The following is a 24,669-nucleotide window of genomic DNA, read 5'->3' as shown; positions in this document are numbered from 1 at the left end:
GATATCAACTTGGTTCATTTCTTCTTGACCAAGACTTTCATGAGTACTATGAGAATGCTCATATATTTTTAATTATAATACATATTATTTTGGTGGGCTTGTTGCTCACCCTTGCTTCTTCTTTCATCACAAAACAACATATAGACAAGATGAACAGGACCAAGCTCCCAATTCGTGAGCGGATAAGAAACGTTCCGCAGTTTCCTGTAGGCGTTGATGCCACTGTAGCTGAGGTGGGAACTACCAATAGGCTAGGTTTTCAACTGTTGATGTACCATACTTATGTATATTATGAATTGTAATAATGGCAAAGAATATGTAAATTTATTCAGAAACCCTTTTAAGGTGTAATGGTTTATAATTATGGAATAAAATGACTTGTGTTATTTTTGGTATTCTTCTCTGAGACTATAACTTGTGGTCTGTGTGTATATTGTGGGGTCACAGTACGCTAGTTGGTTATTTATAAAGATTGAGTGTTATTAAGGGAAATGAAACTCGTGACAACCCGGATCCCCGACCCCGGATTTGGGGGTGTTACAGTCAGTATATAATTTTCCCTTGCTTGTTGTATACAGCCTTGTGTTCTTACTTCTATGGTCAATTTACCCAACATGATTTGCCAACCAATCCATTTCACGTCAAATTTTCTTTACTCGAAAGATATCGTACTAGCAGAATTTATTTACTACTACATTTTCCATCATGAGAATAAACATTATAACAGATACGTGCTTCTGATTTGATATTGTCATAACAAATGCGTCATCTGCATACTGAATCATTCCTTGCACATGAATGCCTATCATTTATTGGCTTGCAATTCAACATATAATTCCATCTACTATACGAGATTATTTTATTTCTTTTAAACCACATGGTATAAGAATAAGGGGGAATTTGTATATATGATTCTGATTGAAAAACTTTATAAAGAACAACATTGCAACGAAATAATCGGAAGGATCAATAAGTCAATAAGTTTATAGTTAAAAATAAAAGAATGAGTAATTATTTAGATATGAATGAGACAACCGTATTTGTACTCAAGATGGTCAGTCTTTCATACTATATAGCATACAACACATGATTCGGTGGTGTCCCACCAGACTCTTCGTCATTTCGACAAAGCGTCACACCATAAAACTGTTTGTGTCAATAAGAAAGCAATATTTGAAAGAAGAATGATTTGAAAGGGATACAATAACCTTCTTTCCCTTAATGCCTCATAAAACTTATTAATGAAAGGAGTTTATACTTATTCAAGAATCAAGGATAATATACGCTGTCATATTCTAGAAAAGAATGATATCGTTGGTCGCCATCCATATTTTACGTATGTATACATTCAGGGCTCGTTCGATCAACAGATCCAAAATCCAAGTCATATAATAACTTCAGAATGTTATCTGGAAATGCCTTCATAAATTGATCAATTAAAATAAATTTCTACTTATCAAGTCTTGTATTTTTAGCGCCGTGCCTCTAAGTTCGAAACTTTAATAATTCGATCATAATCGCGTTCTTACATAATTTACAGTCATAACTTCTAATTTCGTGTATGTTGCGTAGAATAACCATTAATCATGCAACATATCGACTCTTTTAATAATAATAATATTCTTCTTCAAAAATCTGGAAATTCCTTTATTCTCTTCGATCGTACTCTGTCTTCTTTCGAATCAACGAATTGTTTAAACTTTAATAGTTTCATGAATTAGATAAGTAATGTTTCCGCACGTTGATTCTATTATTAATACTATTAAACAAGGTTTGCACTCTTCTATCGGGAAAATTTTAAACTTCTCCGTAATATCGGGTCCACTTGGCCCTCTGAATTAACAATACTGAGTCTAGATTAAGTATTCTTCTGGGTAATCTAATTCTTATGACAAACAAGAAACTCAAGTAGTAATTTGACAACCAAATTTTAAAACTCATTTTGTTTAAAGATCTTTTGGATTTTTTTTTAGAATATATATTTTGAAAACTTGTTTTTAAAATTTTGAAAATCACACAGCTGGTTGTCATTACTATATGAGTTGGTTGTTTTTCTCATCAACCACAAGCCGGGTACCAAATTAAGGAAACTACCACATAAGAATCCTTCTACAATTCACTTCGGTATACCTCCTCCCTTCTATTGGGTTTACTTTGTGTTCAGTAATCGATGAAAACTTCATTGGCTGTTGCATAACTATCTTATTCATAACTTTAACTCCAATGTTATCATCCGGTACTATCTTTGATACTCTCATTATAATTTTTGATATCATAATTACGACCAATCGACGTAATTTAACATTCTGCTCGTAGATAAGGTCGTATCTTCTTTTTAACTTTGAGTATTCCTAATAAGATAGATATGTCGTTCCTTGCACGACGCCCGAAAAGTATTTGACAATAATGAGAAAATCTCATAAGAATATCTAAGGTCAACCGTTAAGGATACCTCTAAGACTGACAACTTTGACTCTCCGCTTAACTTACTTAACTAAAGGCTAATAACTATGTTCCACTACACGATCCTAAACCGGAGTATACCAAAACTCATTTGTCACTTCTTTTACAAAATTCCCAAAAGAATAAATCTCACTTTCATTTTAAAATCACATAAAAGTCAAAACATGGAAAATGCTCGAAATATTGCAAATAGGTTAGGAAGGAGTTTTCCCGAGACCTCCGGGTTGCAAAAACGTAAAAACGGTTGGAGTCAGTTGATTCCCGATTATACAAAATAGTTTATAAATATCGGAAAAATAATTTATTAAATCCATAAATCTTTTATAAAATCATATAACAACATAAAAATTAATAGAAAAATATGACAATTATCTACACTTTATTTTTGACATATAAAAATTAAAATACTCAGATTTTATCATATTTAAATATCCAAACACATATAACACTTAACAAATAATTCACAGAATAATCACGGAATAAATACATAATATTTATTTATTGACAAAAATAATTACATGATATATCCCGAATATTACAGCTTCATCCACTATGGATGCTTAATATATAACATGTTTTGTGGTATCCAATCAAGCTTTATGGTTGCGAAACTTTGTCACTGGTTTTCGTATTCTTGATGGTGTTGAAAGACCATTAAAGATATTTTGTGATAATAAATCAGCAGTGGAGTATTGAAACAACAATAGGAGGACTACAGATGCAAAATATATAGATATCAAGTTCCTAGTTGTTAAAGAAAAAATTCAGAGTGGACAAATTTCGATAGAACACATTGGCACTAACTTCATGATTGCGGATCCGCTCACTAAGGCGTTAACACCTAAGATTTTTTACGAGCATACTACTCATATGAGTGTTACCTTATGTGATACTTTGGTTTAGTGGGTGTTTGTATTTTGGTGTTTTATGTAATAAACATTGATTTGTTTATGTTCTGCAGAATACAATTTATGGAATTTTATTAAATGTCACTCTGCTTTTGTTCAATTTTCTTATTGTGGTTTAACATTGAGTTGATCAATCTCGTTAGAGATTGACTAAGGACTAGTTTGAAATAAACATTATATAGATCACATTGTATGTAATTTCCATGCCACTTATCCATGCATTGATTCATGTCGTTAAATATATCTGTGTGGTGATCATGGAAGGTTTAGTCACGTAAAGTTTGTGACGAATGCCGCCAAAATCTCATGCATATATAGTAGACGGACCAAATTGTTTTGATAAAATCTAATGACGATAAATAGCATAAAGTTGTGCATTAAAGTTTTGTATAATTGATTATGAATTCATATGAAGCCCAAGTGGGAGATTGTTATTATTATTTTATATATAATAATTATTTTATGGGCTACATATAAATATATCAATTATATTTGCTATTTATTTTATTGGGTTAAATTAAGTTATCAAATAAGAAACCCAATTAGATTTTAATTTATTGTATGGACCTATTAAGTTGATACCTAATACCAGACCCGATTAAATTATAATGGGAGATTTAGTTAGTTGTTATATAAAAAGGGTTATAGTCCCCAATATATCAAGTACACGTAACGACTTATCTTCTGTAACGACTCGTATATTTTTAGTATTATTTAAATCTGTAATTATTGAATAATTACACAAATAAAATATGTATATGGATTCTGTCAGCGGGTTATTACTTTGTTATTATATATATGTGATTACTAGTGTATGGGATTGAATTGCGTGGTTAATTATTGAGTTGTATGATTTTGTATCGCTTTTAAAAGTGATTTTATTGTAGTTTTATTTTCCATAAATATTTGGATTATCTCTAAAATTATTTTTATGATTTTATAGTTATAATATCTATTTTTGGGATTTTATAAAATTTAGAAATCAATATTTCATTAATTATTTAACCCTGAATGATTTTCTGATTGTACTTTATTGTAAATTCGATAATAAAATCAGAAATATTTCAAAAATTATGAAATTCATATTTTATTTAGTTTAGAATATTTCAATAACTATAAAATTATTTTGGGAATTTTTGGCATTAATTTCGCCCGCGCGTTGATCTGTTTAATTGTTAAAAGAAGGTAGAAATTGTGTTTCAAAACTTGTTTTAAAATTACAAAATTTACGTTTTAATTAACTTCGGGATATTTATAATATTTTAAGATTATTTTGGAATCATTTCGATTAGTAATTATTTGCACCTTATACCGTTAAACAAATTAAAACGGTACGGAAACAGGGTTGTTCAGATAAGTAAAACACGTGTCTCATGGTTATGCAATTAAAGAGACATGTATATATTTTTTAGTGTAACGTGTACGCATCAACAACATTTCAATTGAGGATTTATCCTTATCCCTCTTTCTCATTTATCTCTCAATTTCTTGAGACCTCTTTCTCGATTTCTCTCGATCAATCTCGCCATACTCTGTCTCTTTTTCCTTCCCTGCCACTCGCCTCGGTTCCATGGTTCTTTTCATTTTTCGGTGGCCTCTGTGTTTTCCGATAAGCTACCGCCTGCTCCGGTGGGATTGGTGGCCTCATGCACTTGTGTCGACCCCCCCTGTGGTTTTTCATGTTTTTCGACAAAAAATGCAAAGAGAGGAAGAAGAAGGTGCTAAAGTGGATGTCAAAAGAGAAGATATTCACAAAGAGATATGTCCTTGTTCCCAATTGTGAGAAGTAAGTCAATAAGTAACAAATTAACTAGATATTATGTCTTGTTATACTCTTATTATTTATACTCTATATATGATGGATGATTTCATATTATTAGTAACCATTGGAAGCTTCTTATACTGTGCAATTTGGGTGAGGATTTGGATTCGAACACAAAGAGTCTTTGCATCTTGCTATTGGACTCACTGCAAGAACTAGAGGGATGTTATGAGCCAAATATCAGAAAGTATGATGATCTTCAATTTAGAACAAATATATAAATATTTTGTGCATAAAACTTTTGTTTCTAATATTTATTATAAATGAATTTTACAGATGTATGTATATGTGCAGTCGATTGTGGTGCTTGTGTTCTGTTGCCGCTTTCCATTTCCGGCTTGTCTCTGTTTTTCTGTTCCACGCGTTGTGCGCGTGTGTTTATGGTTAAGATTTTTATTATTTTAATGTTATTTTCTGCAGGGAATTCGTTGAGTAAAATTCATGAAATAAAATATGATTGTGTGCATAAATCATTTAATCGGTAGAATTTAGCGTTGGAAACCCGAATTAATCGGGTACCCGCGGATTTTACCGCCGTCCGCGATGAATTTCGACGAGCGGACGGTGGACCATAATGATGTTTATCTGAGTCCTAATATTTTAAAATAATAATTTAATTCATAAAATTATTTTTGAAACGAGAATATGTTATTTTTATATCTAAGTCGGGCACATAATTTGGTTGAAGAATTGTGATTATTGGATTGATTGTTGGATTGGTTGTTGATTGAGACGTCGATTTTGTTCGACGGGTAGTCCGATAAACAAAGGATACGCTGCCCAAATTTCGGAAGCGTATCTTGTAAAATATCGGGAATATCAGTCGAGTGTATATAGTTATATACTTATAAATAAATGTTGTGCAAGCCTACTTGCATATTGTGGTATATGGTTAATAACCCTATTTTACGAAATGTACCTGCGTGTCGTAGGAATATATTTTATAGCTGACAACCCGGTTTTCTAAAGCGACAAGAATATGAGTTTTCTGAAAATGGTTATTGAGTCGAGTTTTGAGTACGTGAACCCTAATTGCTGTATGCATTATAATAGTACACATAAGTACGAATAGGGATTTGATATCAAATGGGTATGTTTGTTATTGAGGATATGTCAAGCATACCTGGTCGTCTAACGTAGGGTATTTTGACTCTGTAGGTTCTAGTCGAAGGACTCAAGAATTGATATCGAATTAAAGATAACCTTGTGATCAGTCGACAAGCGCGGCGAGATTCCAAGTGAAGGAACTGAGCATTGAAGTCGGATCCAGGATAGTCTGCTAATTAGGGCATAAGCCGAACGTTTGAGTCGATCCACAAATCAGTCAGTGATAGTTGTAAAGCTCTGCAAGGCAAGTACCCCTGACCATTTTTTTATGGTTCAGTATATATGAATGGCTAGTGTTTTAATCTCGTAATGGAACATAAATGTTTTAAGTTACGTATCCCCTGTAGTTATAAATCGTTGTTTTAAACCTGTTTTTGGGAAAAGTAAGTTTTGAAAGTACCTATCTCTAAACGTGATTTAAATGAAAAGAAGTTTTGAATAGTGTGTTGTGACAAAATGGTTTTAAAAAGAGATAGGTGATAGTGATTTCGGAAACTGGATAAAGAGAATGTTTTGATCCACCTATGTCATGGAATTTTGGAAAAAGGTAAAAAGGGAATTCAGTTGATCTATTGGAATTGAGTAGGCGTAAGTGGCTAATTCGGTTGAGCGCTCTGTCTAATCGATTAGTCCAGCGTTGGGGGAAAGACCTAGCTGGTCTTTTCCCAAGTTCTGAAACACATTCTTTATTCTGGATGGTCGTTAGTCACTGTCCGGTGATGATAGACTGATCAACTATCTTCACCCGTTGAACGTCCAATAGATTTGATTGATTCAGTTTTGAAATTGTTTAACAAATCAACTTGTTTGAGACAGATGATTTGAAAATGAAATAGTATGCTAAGATTTAACTTTTATACACAAGGCACGGCTGATATTGTTGTTTTTCAGAGCATGCTAGTTTTGAATATCTAGTTTATGAAGGTTTACCATGTTTTGCAAATGAACTATGATCTCTGTTCCTATCACTGTTTTATCATAAATTGCTTTACTTGTTATTCATATAGTGGTACTGTTGAGCAATTGATTGCTCACCCTTGCATAATGTTTTGTATATATGTATTGCAGATGCCTAGGAGATTCTTCCGTGATAGTCAGGGTAGAGCTCCAGTTCCTTCCGCGTCAGGCTCCTCTGAGGTAGTTGTGTTCAGACCAGATGTGGTCTGTTGAGTTGTTGTATTAATTTAGTGGTCAGGAATATATAAGGTAAATTGAGTTGTGATAGTTGTGTAGCCTAAATCATACTTAAACCTGGAAAAGATCTTGGTAAAAGGGGTCGTATTTATACTCTATCATTGAATTGATTATATTATGTCTGTTATTGTGGTTGTTGATGACATCAACTCTTAACCCCGGGGTTGAGGCCGTCACAACTTCTACCCATTAGAGAGAACTATTGAGAAACCACAAGGTGTACTTGGTTGAGGAAGACAATAGTCAAGAACGTTATACAGATTCGGGTACTGTCAAAATTATCGCCTTATGGATTCAGGTACGCTTCCGCCTTCAGTTTAATCTCGATAATTATATGATGATTATGGTCCTCGTGTCTATTTTAGAGAATTATATGTTTATAGAATTATTAAATTCTAACATTTCATACATCAAATTGAAATAATAAAAATGAAGAAGTATAGATAGAACCAAGATATATGTACACACATAGTCATGGAGAGAGAGAGAGAGAGAGAGAGAGAGAATTGCACCTTTGCGATCAGGGAGATGGGTAAGATCGAAGAGAGATAGAGCGAAAGTGTATGTATTTGCGTGTGTATGGGCTGATTGGTAAGATCGAAGAGAGAAAGAGCGAAAGTGTATGTATCTACGTGTGTACAGGCTGAGAAGGGAAATGTTTGAATCAATTGGTCCCGAGCTAAAATGAAGTTCTTGTCATTTTAAATTACATATATTGAGCTGTTATTTAAAATTCTCGTAACTTGTGCATATGTTTTATTTACTTGAATTTGGTCAAATACAAATCCAAAATTTAATAAAGTTGTCAAACAAGATATTTGGTCAAATGCTGGATTTGAAATGAATTTCAAGTTACCAGACCTGGCATAATAAAATTCTTATAAATTTCGAAAAGGGCCGTGACTAATAGGAAATAAGCCCAAATGCAATAGAAAATCAAAAGGGGGGCAGCTAGGGTTTCAAAAAATTAGCGTTTGTGCCTTATCATTTACACTCTGTCAGCAACCGCTTTATCTCTCTTTACTCTTCTCTCTACAAATAAATCAACATGGCAAGCTTCTTCAAACTCATCTGTATTTATATATGTATGTATGTGCGCATGTACGTGTTTTTATGAAGATGTGTAATAATAATTATAAAATGTAATGGAAAATGCAGGCTCCAAAGAAAGAAAAGGCACCTTATCCTTCCTCCAAGCCTACTAAATCTAGCGGCGGCAAGCAGAAGAAAAAGGTCAACTTTTATTATTTTTTTGTTTTTTTTATTCTTCTTGTTCTGTTATTATTTAACAATTTCTTATAAATTATCAAATCTAAATATTTCTTATTCTTTAAATATTTCATGCTACTTATTCGTGTTTTTTTATTGAAACTTGCCTTGTCGCAATGGGACTATGGAAAGATATTAGAGCTGCATTATACAAGTTTCCCGGTTTGAGTTAATATATATTTTAAGTGAACTAAAAATGGGGTTGATTTATGCAATTAAATTGAGAATGTGCTTTTTAATTGAATATTTTGGGAAATTTATTGGGATGAAATTTAAGTAGCTGCCTTCGTGATGTTGTTTAATGTTTAACGGAACAATTGATTACGAGTGCAGAAGTGGAGCAAAGGAAAGCAAAAGGAGACGGTCAACAACATGGTGTTGTTTGACAAGCCTACTTATGATAAGCTTCTCTCCGAAGCTCCCAAGTTCAAGCTTATCACTCCATCCATCATTTCTGATCGTTTAAGGGTAACATTATAATCCTTAAATATTGTTATGCTTGTTCAGTTTTATTAGTGCCAAATGGTTTGGTATATTGCTCTAATCATTTTGTACATGGAACTCCCCCTGCCCTATTAGGTTTATAATGATTGTTACACATAGTTGCATAAATATTATATTGTTCCTTAATCTCAATTCTCATCTACTGAAGCTAATGACCAATTCTAATATCAGTATTTTGTAAACCATTTACTCGAATAAATTTGGGAGGTTATTTCAGTACCTAGAATTAAATACAGGAATATTTATGAGATTGCTCATTTTTATCAGGCTGATTGAGTTATAGTAAAGGCTGTGTGATCTTGCTAATGTAAGAAATTTTGGTTTCCCAGGATGCAGTTAACGTTGTATTGTATTATATATTTATATATTTGTTATTTGTTATTTTTTTTATAAGTTTTAGTATTGGATCGTCGTTGAACATCGTTATACCAGTTATCAGGAATCACATAGTTTTAATGATACTAGGGGTTACTTAAGTTATTATTTTTAAGCGGGGTAGGAGATTTCATTTCCCTTGTTTTTGAAAATTTTATTATAATTTGCATCTGCTGTAATCATGTTTAAACTTCTGGTTTTGCCATATATTAAATTTTAATCGCAATTTAAATGTCCTGTCAGATTAACGGGTCACTTGCAAGGAGGGCAATCGGAGACTTGATGTCAAGGGGTTTGATCAGGATGGTATCTACGCATTCAAACCAGCAGATTTATACCAGGGCTACAAACACTTAAGTGTCCCATGTTCTTGTCTTCTAAAGAGCTGGAATATGTTCTATAAAAAGGATTTTGCTGTTATGTCTGTTTAGCTTTAGTTTTATATGTCACAGTTCTTGAAGATGGTCCCTTGGCTTTAAGTAGAGTTGAGCGTTGCAATTTTCAATTGTTTTGTTCTGAAGTAATGGAGGGTTTATGGAGTTCTGTGAAAACTGCCATTTGGTATCTGCAATTAGAATTTTGAATGCAAATCAGTTTTTTGGATGATAATTGTTTCAATTAAAATTTAACGGATTATATACATGTGTGTATTTTCCGAGTCAAGTTTGTTGCTACAAACGATTTTTTGAAATTGTTTTTATATGCATATAATTGTTTGATTTGCTTCCTACCTTACCTGTTTAAGGGAATAAGTGGATAATTTAGCACGAGACTGGCCTGCGATTCTCAACTATTTTCTAAAAATAATGTTGGGGGAGGTTCTAAAATAACTCTGCTTAGTCTGAAATTTTGCTGAAATTATATATTGGCTTTAAGATAATAATTTCATTTTCCTTGTGATACAGTTAAATGTATTATTGTCGTTAATTAGAGCCTTTTTGTGGTTTTAGATTGAGTTCGGGTCCTTGCATACTTGAAATGAAATGAGTTGGGTTTGCAAATGTTACACAACTTACCCAAAATTGTTAGCGGCGATTGTAATTGGGATGATCATTTTCTTTTTCTTTTTTTTCTATAGAAATTGAAACTAGCATTTTACTATGTTATGCACCGAATCATAACTTTAATATCTTAAAAGATAGAAAATTCATTTTATAAATCTATTTAGACACAAAATTCTTAACAGGAGTTCAGCTTGCGGTTCTCAAGTCTTTAAAGCTAGGAGGCGGCGACTAGTACACAAAGTTCTAGTACTTGAAACAATTTCCTGGAGGTGGAGGTGACATACTTATACTTGTCCTCGTAACTCTCTGAACTGCTTACCTTCTTCGCATCTTTATTTACTACTCAAATATTAAACTTTCCTTTCGAGTAAAAACTTTAATTAACAATCTTTCTAATACTTATATTTAGTTTATTTTCACGAATCGCAAATGTCTATTGTAATTGGTCTGGTTCATAGACGACTAACTTCACTCTCAGCTCTTCGTATTATAACCTTAAGTACATTGTTAAATCTTCAGTCCTATACAATCAACTTCGCTGAGAATTCTTTAGATATTCACTAATCCTGACAATTGCGTCGAATGTCTTCAACCCTTTATTACACTATTGGCCATATTAACAAATTTCATATAACTTCTTTTTCACTGTGGCTATCAAACCAATGATCTTGTGTATATACCAAGTCTTCAATATGTATTGATTACAATGGACATAGTATCATTTAGATGTAGTGTTCTACGTTGAGTTAACAAATCAGACATTTTTGATATATATATATATATTCAATCTCACTCAACATATGTGTATTAGCCTTCTTCTCATATTTTCTTATTATCAAATTCATCCCGCAATATAAATTTTACCTTATTAAGTACCATCTTTGACTTTGTTACGCTGTATATTGACAACTTTCACAGTCTTATAAAAAAATTTACTTATTCATTTCCTTAACACGAAGAAAACTAGCCATTATTATGTTACGAATGAACACTTCCATAATGTTAGTCATAGCTTGTCCATTATGAGCACCACCTACGTACGATTCACAATTCACAATTTTAGATTGATGTCGTACATATATTATACCGTAAATTACGAGCTGAGATTTCGTCTGTTTACTTCATTTATGCCCTGTGCTTTCTCAACTGCGGATTTATTCGAGCTATCGCATCAACTATTTTAACTTTCCTATGTGGTGATTGTCTTTTCTAAAATTTGTAGGTCAAATGCTACGTATGAATTTCGATTATATAGATCTAAGGCTAATAACACGACAGTATGAAATGTAAATAAGACGAGAGATTGGTGACGCGGTGAATATCCAACCTAGTAATGTTTCACCATGATTTTTCCAAGATTACAATGAATGATTCATATTACAAGTAAATCATCTTCTCATAATCTATTTATCTTCCCTCTCGGTTCCTTGTGTAGTGTATGTTGGTGTGTTGTTTCTTGTGAATGTGTGTTCTTCCCTTATTCTCCTCTCTTTGTAGATATATATATCCACACTTCCAAGTTGTTATTAGCTACTCCTTGTTTCTAGCCACTTTCAAATTCATGCTTGTCCATTCTCCTTGTTTTTCTCACCTTTATATGCATGATAGTATTGACCAAGTCCTGTGGTTCAACTAACACAACGATCTTCATGGACCACTTTTGACCAATTATTCCTTCTTCGACACTCACCCCTTTAGTCTTCGAACATGTCCTCCTGGTTCGTGTCATGTCTGTAGCTCAGTCGTTACGTTATGTCGCCTCCTAGGTAGGCTAAAAAATCGGTATCAACATTAGCCCCTTGATTTTTTGAATTATTTTACAAATAAAACAGAATTAACAAAATCAATATTTCAACAAGTAAACCAAAAATTAGAAAACGTATAGATATACACTTAGAAAACGTATAGATATACACTTATGACTCTTCGAAAGATGTGCATCAAAGCCTTTTCCCACACGCTTCATTCAAATCCTCACTTATCAAGAAACCCTTCATCTTTATCAACGCTCCCCCTATATCTCCTGATAACCTTTTCACAATTCTTCCTATATTCTCTCAACTTCCTCTTTTCTTGTCGTCTTTTTATCCAACTATGGCTAAGAAAAATACCAAAGTTACAAGCTCTAAAGCCATCGATCAGACCGCTGATTCTCCCAAAACCCTTTGGATTACCACCAATTTTCTTGATCCTCGTGACAATTACCACAACCTTCTGAAAGAGAAAAACCTTGTTGAAATATGAATGTTATTCAAGTGCAATGCTGAACTCAAACTCCCTGCTTCTGATGAACTAGTTGTCTTCCACCGTCCCGGTTGGATCTGCTTCTGTTATTATCCAATCACCATCGGTGTTACCTTACCTTTCTCACGACTTGTTACTAATGTTATAACCTCCATGCATGTTTCCCCAGGGAAAATTATGCCCTTTGTTTGGAGGATCCTGGCTTTTCTTGATGCTATTGAAGAGAAACATCAACTTGGTATCGATGCTGATGTGGTGAAGTATTCTTATACCTTGAAGAAGTTTAGTGGATGTAGATATAGTTTTGTGAATAGGAGGAAAGATGAATCTCTTGTCTTCAACATTGACAATGTTAATGACAGAGGATCGAAGAATGAGTTCTTTTTTGTCAAGAGAACCTCTTTTGGGGATGTTTCAATAGATTTTCTTGGAAAATGGAATGCTGAAGGTATTTTCACATCCAATTGTGTCTTGATTGTTCCCTTTCATTTGTTATTTTTTTTTGTTTTCGTTATGTCTTTCGATTCATAGTGTAACTATTTTACAAATGTCTGGGTCTTGAACTCTTACGCTTTACATCCCGTCATGTAATCTTCATGTTGTTTAAGCACACTGTTTGCCATTTTTTTGGTTCCAATAGGCATCATAAGTATCTTTTAACTTAAACCTCGCTCTTCGTAGCACCTTATTTGGTATGCATGTTATATTCTAGATGTTGATTTGGAACTGAGTGGAGATGAGACCAAAGCTAGAGAAATTGCAGAAAAGGTCATGGCTTTGCATGTTGGTGAAAGATTATGAGCCAACTGTTTGGGCAGACCAGTCAAGAATGCCTCCGTGGATGTGGAGGATTTTATTGCGAAGATGAAAAAGGCTTCCATTCGTGGTGAAGGGAGTGGATCTGAGGCCATTGGACATAGGGGTGTCGCCTCGAGGACTAGAAGTAAGTTACTCACTCCTATACAAAAGCCCTCTTTATCAATTCATAGCATATCCTTAGAATCTAAAGAAAGCCCAAATGACATGTATGAGATTGAAATGAGCTCTAGACTCAAGTATGCGAGAGGTATCTCTGTCGAATGATTTCCTTTTTGGCTTTTCTACTTCTATTATTGTGTTCTTGGTTAATCTCCTTGTCAAACTTTGACCCTTGCTTCCTGATTGTAGATTTTAAGCCCCCGGTTATCAAACCATTGTTAACATGTAGCAAATATTTGTTCAAGAGGTCTTGTGAGTACAAGTCGAATAAGACTGACTCTTTTAAAGCCCCATTCTAGTAATCCCCTTTTCTAGCCCCCTATGAAGAAGACTAAAACTGAGCCATCTAGTGCTGGAACCAATAGCCAATTTGTTCCTCTCGCTGCTCATGCCAATTCTTTTGGAGCCAATCCTTTTAAGTTCGTACATTTGCTTGGGGTTATGATTTTGCCCCAATCCATGGATGGCCATTATGCGAAAGAGTACTGTCGAATCCATCATGGAGTATTCTGCTAGTTATTCTTTCCATGTAAGTGTCTCTTTCAACAGGTGAAATGCGTCTTGGTAACTTGAGTTTTATATTATTGTAACTAATGCACTTTCTCTTAAAAAATATAGGCTCTGCAAGGCATCCTGGTTGCTCATGAAGTATACAGGCAAGAATGCAAGATTTTCGAGGAGATCGAGGTTGAGCAGAAAGGTTGTGCCAGCAAAAGACATGTAGCAGAGGAATTGGCGAAGCAGAATCTTAAAGACAAGAAAGAAATCCAAAAGGTGCTCGATGATTTTGCATCAAAGGCCCAATCCTTGGAAAAGGACATAGGTGATGAAGCAGAAAATGTCGTCCACCAGTAGATCATGAGGACCTGGGTGGACATGATGCTGGAATACCATGGAGGTGAGTGGAGCTCCCGGGGTGTAGCTGAAACTGTTAGGATTTACAACAAAGTTTTTCCAGATGATGCCTTTCTTGTGGACGAGTTTGATGCTCCAATAGCCAATGATAATGATATGGAGTCTCCTAAGGGCAGTGCTCACGATGAATGAAAAACTCCTCGTGCTTCTGTTTTATTTTAAGAATTTGAACTATTTGTTTGAATTACTATAGCCGGGGGTGTTGAGTTAACTTTGTGGTTTTGTGCTTGACATATGACTGCGTTAGGTATGTCGCTTTCATTCAAGGAGTTCTGTGTCTATTGTATTTATTTTCCCGATCATCTTTAACGTATTTGTTATTTATCTCTAAGAGCGATTTTGATTACATGTTGACGTGGAAACTTATATCGACATGAAGTTAACCAATTAGATTTATTTATTGTCGTTTATTCTCAACGCGTCACTAATAACTTGTAGATTTTGAGAATAACATATGTGCAAATCATACAAGTTATTTGTAAGCTCAAATATGCCTGAATGTCATTGTACAAAGTAATCAGTCTAATCTTAATGACTAGTTGATGTAACCTCTTGTAATCGAATGTCCACTATACTGAACGACTCTGTGAAATATGAATTTTAAGTTTGTAAATTAATTCGAATATATTTTTTCTTGGCACGTTGATTTATATTGCAAGTTCTTATGATAGTCCCATAATATATTTTCGCGCATAGTTTGATTATAGAATACCAATATTGTCATGATACTTTGAAGAATACATTAATTGTTTATTATTATACATTGGTGCATGCACTCGTAGAGTAGTTAAAAGGTCGTTCTCTCTTAAAACACACATGTTCTCTCTTAAAACACACTTGTTACATGTAATGTGTTGCTTACGCGCTCATTATATATTTTATCGTGTCATCAGAGTTTGAATTGTACGTATTTCATCTTTCATAATTGATCATTGTGACAGGGTGATCAACCTTGCATTTGAGGCTTCGGTTTGAATGTGACAAACCAATAATCGACTAGAGCTATTATAAGCTATTATCACTTATTATGTTTATATCATAAATACATGCAACTAAATAACATCTTCATAACGTGTAGTCTACTATAACTTACCATCAGAAAATTGGATGCATTCAATAAGATAATACATTAGTCACATAGCACATAATGTAGAAATACGAAGGGAAATTTGACTCATTAGGCCATAAATCTCATGATAAACAAAAATTGAAATCATCATACGTCTAAAGCTATGTCCTAGTGACTTATTATAATATTTCCCTAGAAATCGAAATGATAGAAAGGATTATGAGACTTTACATGTGATAAAGTTTCAGGTGTAAAGCGTTCCAACTTCTTGGTACTTTTGTACCATCCAAACTGGATAATTGGTAAGCCCCACGCCCGACAGCTGCATTTATCAAAGCCCTTCCCAAATATCAGCAAATTTTCCTACCGTCATGTCTACGGTATTAAGGAATGTCTTCCTCAATTCAAAGTCACCAACTCGAAATGTTCTCAAGTGGACGTGTTTATTATAGGTCTTGGAAACTTTCTGCTGGTAGAATTCCATATGTATATTTTCCATCTCTCGAAATTTATCTACGGTGTCTACATCATGTGCCAACTCCTTGTCGTTCACCTTTACTGTCAACAGTCCATACCTGGCAGTGAGCATCATGACTTCAGTTGGTAAGATGGCTTCTGTTCCATAGAATAAACAATAAGGCGCCTGACCTATTGACGTCTTTGAAGTAGTCCTGTCATACCATAATACCCAAGGAAACTCTTCAGCCTATTTACCTTTGCTTGAAGTCAGCCTCCTCTTGAGGTTATTGATTATAACTTTGTTACTTGATTCAGCCTGCAGAATGCTTCCGTCTTGTCACCTATGAATTGTGACCCATTATCACAAATAATTTCAGATGGTACACCAAACTTGCACAAAGTGTTTTTTTAATGAATGAAATTACTTCTTTCGACGTGACTCGTTTAAATGCCTCTGTTGTGCAAGACATGCCTGTACTATAACAAGACTAGGTCAAATTGACAGTCCTAAGTAAGTTGTATGATAATCTAAGTTTGCATTTTGTATTGTATTACTTGAGTCTGTAAAAGTGTCAATAGATTAATCTGGAGTATTTTTCTGTAAACAGTCTCAAGCCTAAGAATAAACTCTGAAAGAAGATCATGAAGATCATGCATCAGAGAAAGTGAGAAGAAGCTTGGAGTTGAATAAATCTGTTTTGAGAAAAACATTCTAAGTCAAGAAATCTACAAGTCACAAATCAAGTCATATAAAGAAGTCATTCGAGAACTCCAGAATGACTTATCGATAAGTCAAAAATAGCTTATAGAGAAGTCTCAGTGTATCAACAAGCCAAAATGAAGATATAAAGATTGGAGATATCGACAAGTCATTTCTGCATTAGAGAATTCAGAGATATCGATAAGACAAAATGAAGATATGAAGATTAGAGATATCGACAAGTTAATTATACATGCAAAGACTTGAAGACCTCGACAAGCCAAGCTCATTCGAGACCTCAGAGATCTCGACAAGTCAAGTTCATATTCAAGAACTCAGAGATCTCGACAAGTCAAGTTCACATTCGAGAACTCAGAGACCTCGATAAGTCAATACACTTGTAGAGAACTAAGAGATCTCGATAAGTCATTATACTTATCGAGATGTCAGTTCTCTATAGTTCAAACTGGAGATCTCGATATAAATCTCAAGTAAGAATGCAAACTAGTTAAAGATCCAAGATTTTCAATCAACAAACAAATCAATCTCTAATTTGAAAAGTCTACAAAAGCAGCTTGAAAAGTACAACATCAAAGGCCAAGATTAACTGACAAAGTAAAGTCACAGACATGCACGATTTACAAAGATACACTACGCCAGAAATAGAAAGATTCAGTTAACTTAAAGCAGAGTTTAGTACATGCTATTGCATGCTGTGTAAAACCTGTGTTTACTGTTCTATAAAGTAAACACTGATTGCTTTGTTTTAGGTTGTAGCAAATAAATATATAATTCTTGTAACTCTCTCAAGAAAGAAGCTTAGTTCTTTATTAACAAAGAACCCATAAATTTGTAGCAATACATACTTGATTTTAATATAAATTAAGTGAGTTTAGAAGATATTGTGTTTATGTGCATGTGTTATCATTTCTATTAAAACACTTTATCTCTACAAATTAGATTGCTTTGTTCACCATATCCACAACAGTTTAAAAAGTTTAAAAATAATCCAAAACACATTCATCCCCCGTGTTGTATTCATTACCTAACAAGTGGTATCAGAGCAAAATCTGAAAGCAAACAGATTAAAGATCTTGGAAGAATGAATACACAGAAGCTTAGCAGTATGAAAATCTCTACCTTTGACAGATCTAACTACATATTATGGAAAAAAAATGATGTTATTTATAAGGATGGCTAACCCATTACATATTCAGATCCTCAAAGATGGGCCTTTCACCCCTATGGTAAGAGTTAAGGAATCTACAAATCGAGACATGACCATTCCAACATATTATACTCCTAAAGATCCTTCAGAATATACTGAACCTGAAAAGGAAAAAGTATCTCTGGATAGTGGCTTGCAGCTGAATTTTAATAGAGTCACTTGACAATGTAATGTACAATAACATTGTCAACTGTGACACAGCCAAACAGATTTGGGAGAAGATAGAGATTCTGTGTGAAGGAACAGAGGAAATTAGGTCAAACCAAATGAGGATTCTGGTTTCTCAGTATGAGGGGTTTATGGCTAAACCAAAAGAAGGAATTACTTAAGTTTTTGAGAGGTTCAATAAATTGATAAATAACTTGCAGCTACATGATGTATATTATGAAGCTGAAGAGGTTAACCCTAAAGTTTTTGTTAGCCCTTCCTAACCATCTTGAACAGAAGATATCAGCCATTAGAGAAGGAAGAGATCTAAGTAGAATGACTTTGGAAGTTCTATATGGAATCTTGAAAACTTATAAACTTGAGATGCTGCAAAGAAAGTCATTGAAAGCACACCTTAGACATGTTGTTGATGGTTCCAGTGCTTTGATTGTACATGATAAAGATTAAAGTGAAGATGATCAAGTTCCAGTTATTCAAGCTATGGAACAAAAGAACAAAGGACCTCGGAAGCAAGTTGTATTGGAGCTGGAGGAAGATGAATATTACACCCTGGATGAGCTAGATGAAATGGACCAATCCATGGCCTACTTGGATAGGAAATTTTCCAACATTAGAGTCAAGAAGCCAAGGTTTTTCAGAGGCAAGGGATAATCTTCCAACAACAATAATTGGAAACCAAAAGCTCAGTATAATTCAGTTAGCAAAGGTGGTTACAAAACTGGATCTGTGGACAGATCAAAGATAAGGTGCTTCAACTGTGATTAGTTGGGTCACTTTGCTACTGAATGCAGAAAGCCCCAAAAGGTGAAAAAGGATAAAGCTTACTTGGAACTGGAAGCAAAGTATGAAGCTCTCTTGAAGAAACAGTCTGGAAAAGCTTATATTACAGAATGAAAGAGTTGGGATGATACTGATGTTGATGATGAGGATGAAGAAGTTGGAAACTATGCACTTATGGTTTTTGAGCATGGAGAAGCATCCACTTCAAAATCAAAGGTACCAACTCTAACCACCATTGATTTAAATGCTAGTCAATGTAAGGAGACTGTTGAAAAGAAGAGTGTGGAGATGTTTCATATACACACTAGCTTGGTAGCAGCTACTGAGGAAGTCAGTAGGCTAACAAAAGCTAATGAGAAGCTTGAGAGTGAGAAACAAAAGATGGATCTGCTGCTTGTGAAGCTTGAGTCACTTAAGCAAGAAAATGAATATTTGAAAAACAAGTTGAAGTGTGCTGCTGAAATTGAAGCTGTGTTGAGGGAGAAGCTGGAAAAGAATGAAGTAAAGTTGAAGTCTTTCAGGAATGCATCTGATTTGGTTGGTTAGTACCATGAGAAGAATAAGCCATGTGCTAACATAGCTATTGGTCTTGATTATAATGCTTTGAATAACAACAAGAAAACTGTAGGTGGTAAAGGAAAAACAACTGAAAATGAAGATGTCCCAGCTATGCTGAGAAAGGTTGGTTCACCTATGTTCAAAGTATGTGAATTAGATTTCAGTGAAGAAGAGTTGATCATAAAGCAAGAAATTGCTGATGAAGATAATGAAAAGAAAAATACAGAAACAACTTCAACTTCTATAGTTGAAAAGAAGCCCATGGTCAACCAAGATTCCAAGACACCTATCAAGGAAGTAAAGACTGAAGATGCAAGAAAGAAGAAGAAGAATAGAAATGGGAAGATTGGGATAAACAAAATCAACAACTTTGCATTTGTTGCAGATGCCCCAAGGAAACAATGTCAAAAATGTGGCTCTGTGAATCATCTAACTCACCTTTGTAAAAAGGTTGTTAGCAACCCAGTAGAAGGAACATGCAAGTACAATGAAGCAAATGCAAATGATCCATACTCATTCTGTGACAAGTTTGATTGCATCCCTTGCAACTTGAAAGTGATGTAAAGTTGCCATAAGCTGATAGTAGAACTCAAAGAAGTAACTATTAGGTCTGCATCAAAAAGGGAGAATGCACAACAGTCCATAAGCACTATTCTTTCTGAAATAACTCATTCTAACTCTGCTCAATCGGTTAACAAGGAGAAAGTACTCAACACTGCTTGGGTTTCTAAACACACTTAGTCCTCATTGTGTGCAGGGCAAAAGGAAGAAAGTCGTATGGATCATAGACGGTGGATGCTCAAGACATATGAGAGGTGATATGGCCCTGCTATCACAATTTGAGGAGAAGGCTAGCCAATTAGTGACTTTTGGAGACAACAACAATGGTTTCACAATGGGATATAGCAAATTGATTTCTATAAATGTTGTCATTGAAGATGTAGCACTGGTAGCTGGTCTTGAAGTGAATAATCTTAGTGTTAGTCAATTTGCAGATAAAGGATTCAAGGTTTCATTTGACAAATGAAAATGCACTTTTATCAGCAAAATGACTGGTGAAGTTGCTCTGAAAGGAGCAAGGAAGGGAAGTTTATTTGTTGTAGACTTGGACTCAGCAAATGAGGATGGAATTTGTTGCTTCTACACCAAGGCATGTGTAGAGCAAAGCAAGTTGTGGCATAAGACACTGTCTCACTTGAATTTCAAGGAAATTAATACTCTAGTCAAAAAGGAGTTAGTGAAAGACATGCCTAATCCGGAGTTTGCTCAGAATGAAGTTTGTGAAGTTTGTCAAAAGGGAAAAATGAAAAGATCAAGTCACAAGAGCAAAACTGTGAATTCTATAAGTGCACCTTTGCAACTTATTCACATGGACTTATTTGGACCAGTTAATGTCTTGTCAATTTCAAGAAAGAGATATGCACTTGTGATGGTGGATGACTACTCAAGATATAAATGGTTAGAATATATGCATTCTAAAGATGAGACTCCACACATCATAATTGAACACATCACAAAAACTGAGAAGCAGGCTGAAGATCAGAATTGTGTGAAAAGATTGAGGAGTGATAATGGAATAAAATTCAGGAATGAAACCTTAGCTGAATTCTGCAAAGATAAGGGCATTGTTTAAGAATTCTCAGCTGCTAGTACACCTCAGAAAAATGGGGTGGTTGAGAGAAAGAACATAACACTAGTTGAGGGTGTTAGAACAATGCTGCAAGATGCAAAATTGCCAATAAGTTTTTGGGAAGAAGCTGTGAACACTGCATGATATACTCAAAACAGATATCTCATTAACGAAAATCTTGGAAAATCACCCTACTCAGTCTTGTCTAAAAGGAAGCCTACTGTGAAGCATCTTCATGTGTTTGGAAGCAAGTGCTATATTTTGAAGGACAACTCTGAATATGTGGGAAAACTTGACTCAAAAGTTTTTGAAGCAATTTTTTTCGAATATTCATTGGAGAGAACTACTTACAAGGTCTATGTGCTTGAACAAAAGAAAATTATGGAAAGCACAAATGTTACTTTTGATGATGAAAAGTGCCCAAGCTTGGAATGCCTTGATGAAAATGAAGCTGAAGCCCTACAATTTGAAAATCTCAAAATTGATAGTGATTCTGAGGATGATGCTGAAGTCAATACAAATGACAGAATAAATGAAGATTTAAATGAACAAGTGAACCATGGGAATGGAAGCTCATCTCAAACACCTGAATTTGATAGCACAAACTCAGGGGGAGAAAGAGAAGAAAATTATGGAAGTCATGCCAATATTGAAGAAGAAGCAGAAAACACAAGTCAACAAACTCACATAAATAAATAGGATATGAGTCATAATACAGAGGCAATCATTGGTGATCCCATTGCTGGAGTGAGGACTAGAAGTGCAACTGCAAATGAATGTCTTCATGCAAGTTTTCTCTCACAAGTTGATCAAAAAAAATGAAGAAGCCCTACTTGATCCTGATTGGATATCTGCTATGTAAGAAGAGCTAAATCGGTTTGAAAGAAATAAAGTTTGGAAATTGGTTCCTGTACTAAAGAACAGGAGTATAATTGGAACAAAGTGGGTGTTTAGGAACAAAATGGATAAAAATGGAATTGTCACCAGAAATAAAGCAAGGTTGGTTGCAAAAGGCTACTCATAGGAGGAAGGAATTGATTATGATGAGACCTTTGCTCCAGTTGCAAGACTTGAAGCTATAAGGATCTTTCTTGCATTTGCTACACACTCCAATTTCAATGTGTAACAAATGGATGCAATGGCTTTAAAAATCCGGAATTTCCAAATTTTGTATACAAGTTACTAAAGGCTCTCTATGGACTAAAACAAGCACCTAGAGCTTGGTATGACACACTGTCCGAATTTCTGATTAAGCATGGATTCACTAGAGGTACTATTGACAAGAATCTCTTCTACAAGAAGCATGATGATGATATGATACTAGTTCAGATCTATGTGGATGATATTATTTTTGGTTCTACAAATGAAAAGCTTTGCCAAAGATTCTTTAAGCTTATGCAGAGTGAATATGAAATGAGTATGATGGGGGAATTGAGTTACTTTCTTGGACTTCAAGTCTGTCAAAGAAGTGATGGAATCTTCATCAGCCAAACTAAGTATGTCAATGATTTATTGAAAAAGTTTGGTATGGTTGATTGTTCACCTGCATCTACACCTATGTCTACAACTACAAAGTTGGATGAAGATAAAAAGGGAAAACGTGTAGATATCTCAAGTTATAGAGGAATGATTGGATCTTTGCTGTACTTAACTACAAGTAGACCAGACATCATGTTTGCTACATGTTTGTGTGCAAGATTTGAAGCCAATCCAAAAGAACCACATTTGATGGCTGTGAAGAGAATTATCAGATATTTGAAGGGGACTCCACACTTGGGATTATGGTATCCTAAGGGAACAGGTTTTGAAGCTGTTAGATACACAATTGCAGATTTTGCTGGATGTAGGGTTGACAGAAAGAGTACTAGTGGAACCTGTCAATTTCTTGGATAAAGACTTATATCCTGGTATAGTAAGAAATAATAATCTGTGCCAACTTCCACAGCTGAAGCTGATTACATAGCTCCTGGAAGTTGTTGTGCTCAAGTGCTTTGGATTAGAAATCAGCTAATGGATTATGGCCTAGTGTTACACATAACTCCAATTATGTGTGACAATACTAGAGCTATATCTATTGTGGCTAATCCAGTTACTCATTCTAGAACAAAGCACATTGATATAAGGTACCATTTTATTAGATAACATGCTGCAAATGGTACCATTGAGCTCATTTTTGTTCCAACAAAATAACAATTAGATGATATCTTTACTAAACCTTTGGATGAAGCTACTTTCACTAGACTTGTAGGTGAAATTGGAATGCTTAATTCTTCATCCTGAAGGCAAGAACTCATCTAATGTTTTGCAGCGGATTAATTTCTAATAAATCAAAATTCATTTGATTAATTGGAAATTAACTGAAATATGAACTATAAATATTTCATATTTCTCTGCATATTTATTTTTCATTTTATTTTGATTAACTTGGAATTTCTCAAATTCTAAGTAAACTGTCACTTTGTTATTTCATATGGTCAATATATGTAAATGATAAAAGACAGAATTGAAATGCAGAAAAAGTATATAGAGAACTGAGTTCTCGATAAGTATAAATGACTTCTCTATGAGTCATTTTGTGACTTCTCGAATGAGTTCTCGATAAGTCAATTTTGGACTCCTCGAATGGTTGTTTTGACTTCTCGAATGAGTTCTCGATAAGTCTTTGTTAGACTTCTCTTGGACTTCTCGATAAGTTATTATGACTTCTTGAATGAGTTCTCGAATGAGTCATTAAGAGACTTCTCGAATGGACATGTCGATAAGTCACTTCATGACTTCTCTATAAGTCATTGTACAAATCTCGAATGAGTAATTTTGAGATCTCTACAAGTTTATTTAAACTTATCTTTAACTCAGACTGAAATAATTTAATTAATAAATTATTTTTAGAATAATACTTTTGAAATCAATTCATTCTAAATTTATATTGAGTTAATCAATAAAATTTTGGAATATTTCAGTCCAATTTGGACAAACTGAGTATTTATTTGACATCTCGACAAGTCAATTTTAGTTCTCTAAAAGAGTAAATTAAAATGACTTATCGTTATGTAATTCACTTTTTAAAATGACTTCTCGATAAGCAAATTCCAAACGTTTATTTTTGAGTTCTCGATAAGTCATTTATTTTTACTATAAATACTTAAACATCTATACATACAGTTCTTTACGCTTTCGAGAACTCTAAGTGACCTAGAACTCTCAAATCCAAACCAAATTCTCTCTCGTTTTGAACTCTTTCTCTTAAATTTCTCTTACCCATTAAACCTCAAATTCTAAATGGCATCAAGCACT

At 34.2% G+C, this 24,669-nt stretch overlaps 2 protein-coding genes across 4 annotated transcripts; both read left to right on the top strand.

The window, feature by feature from the left end:
* The first annotated feature begins 6,829 nt into the window (after window positions 1–6,829).
* On the top strand, window positions 6,830–9,999 carry LOC141673990 (small ribosomal subunit protein eS25-like). Its single transcript, XM_074480716.1, has 5 exons — window positions 6,830–6,847; window positions 7,369–7,437; window positions 8,653–8,727; window positions 9,097–9,231; window positions 9,886–9,999. The coding sequence occupies exons 1-5, from the start codon at window positions 6,830–6,832 to the stop codon at window positions 9,997–9,999; spliced, it is 411 nt and encodes a 136-aa protein (XP_074336817.1).
* A 2,581-nt stretch (window positions 10,000–12,580) lies between these two features.
* On the top strand, window positions 12,581–15,359 carry LOC141670507 (uncharacterized). 3 transcript variants are annotated; one of them, XM_074476397.1, is made up of 4 exons: window positions 12,581–13,338; window positions 13,603–13,833; window positions 14,058–14,397; window positions 14,487–15,358. In XM_074476397.1, the coding sequence occupies exons 1-2, from the start codon at window positions 12,891–12,893 to the stop codon at window positions 13,689–13,691; spliced, it is 537 nt and encodes a 178-aa protein (XP_074332498.1). In that variant the 5' UTR covers window positions 12,581–12,890; the 3' UTR covers window positions 13,692–13,833; window positions 14,058–14,397; window positions 14,487–15,358. The 3 variants fall into 3 exon arrangements, with proteins under 3 accessions (XP_074332498.1, XP_074332499.1, XP_074332497.1); XM_074476398.1 differs by lacking the exon at window positions 14,058–14,397 and having other exon boundaries at window positions 14,487–15,359; XM_074476396.1 differs by having other exon boundaries at window positions 13,603–14,397.
* Window positions 15,360–24,669: the final 9,310 nt, after the last annotated feature.

This window comes from Apium graveolens, chromosome 7 (assembly GCF_009905375.1).
Source record: "Apium graveolens cultivar Ventura chromosome 7, ASM990537v1, whole genome shotgun sequence".
NCBI classification, from domain to species: domain Eukaryota; kingdom Viridiplantae; phylum Streptophyta; class Magnoliopsida; order Apiales; family Apiaceae; genus Apium; species Apium graveolens.
This window is presented reverse-complemented; position numbering and strand designations above follow the sequence as displayed.

Bases quoted from the DNA above. Each gene is read 5' to 3' on its own strand.
- LOC141673990 (XM_074480716.1), top strand. The intron at 7,438-8,652 runs GTAGTTGTGTTC...TGGAAAATGCAG, and splicing joins CCGCGTCAGGCTCCTCTGAG to GCTCCAAAGAAAGAAAAGGC. The intron at 8,728-9,096 runs GTCAACTTTTAT...TTACGAGTGCAG, and splicing joins GCGGCAAGCAGAAGAAAAAG to AAGTGGAGCAAAGGAAAGCA.
- LOC141670507 (XM_074476398.1), top strand. From the start codon at position 12,891: ATGTTATTCAAGTGCAATGCTGAACTCAAACTCCCTGCTTCTGATGAA. The intron at 13,339-13,602 runs GTATTTTCACAT...GTTATATTCTAG, and splicing joins TGGAAAATGGAATGCTGAAG to ATGTTGATTTGGAACTGAGT.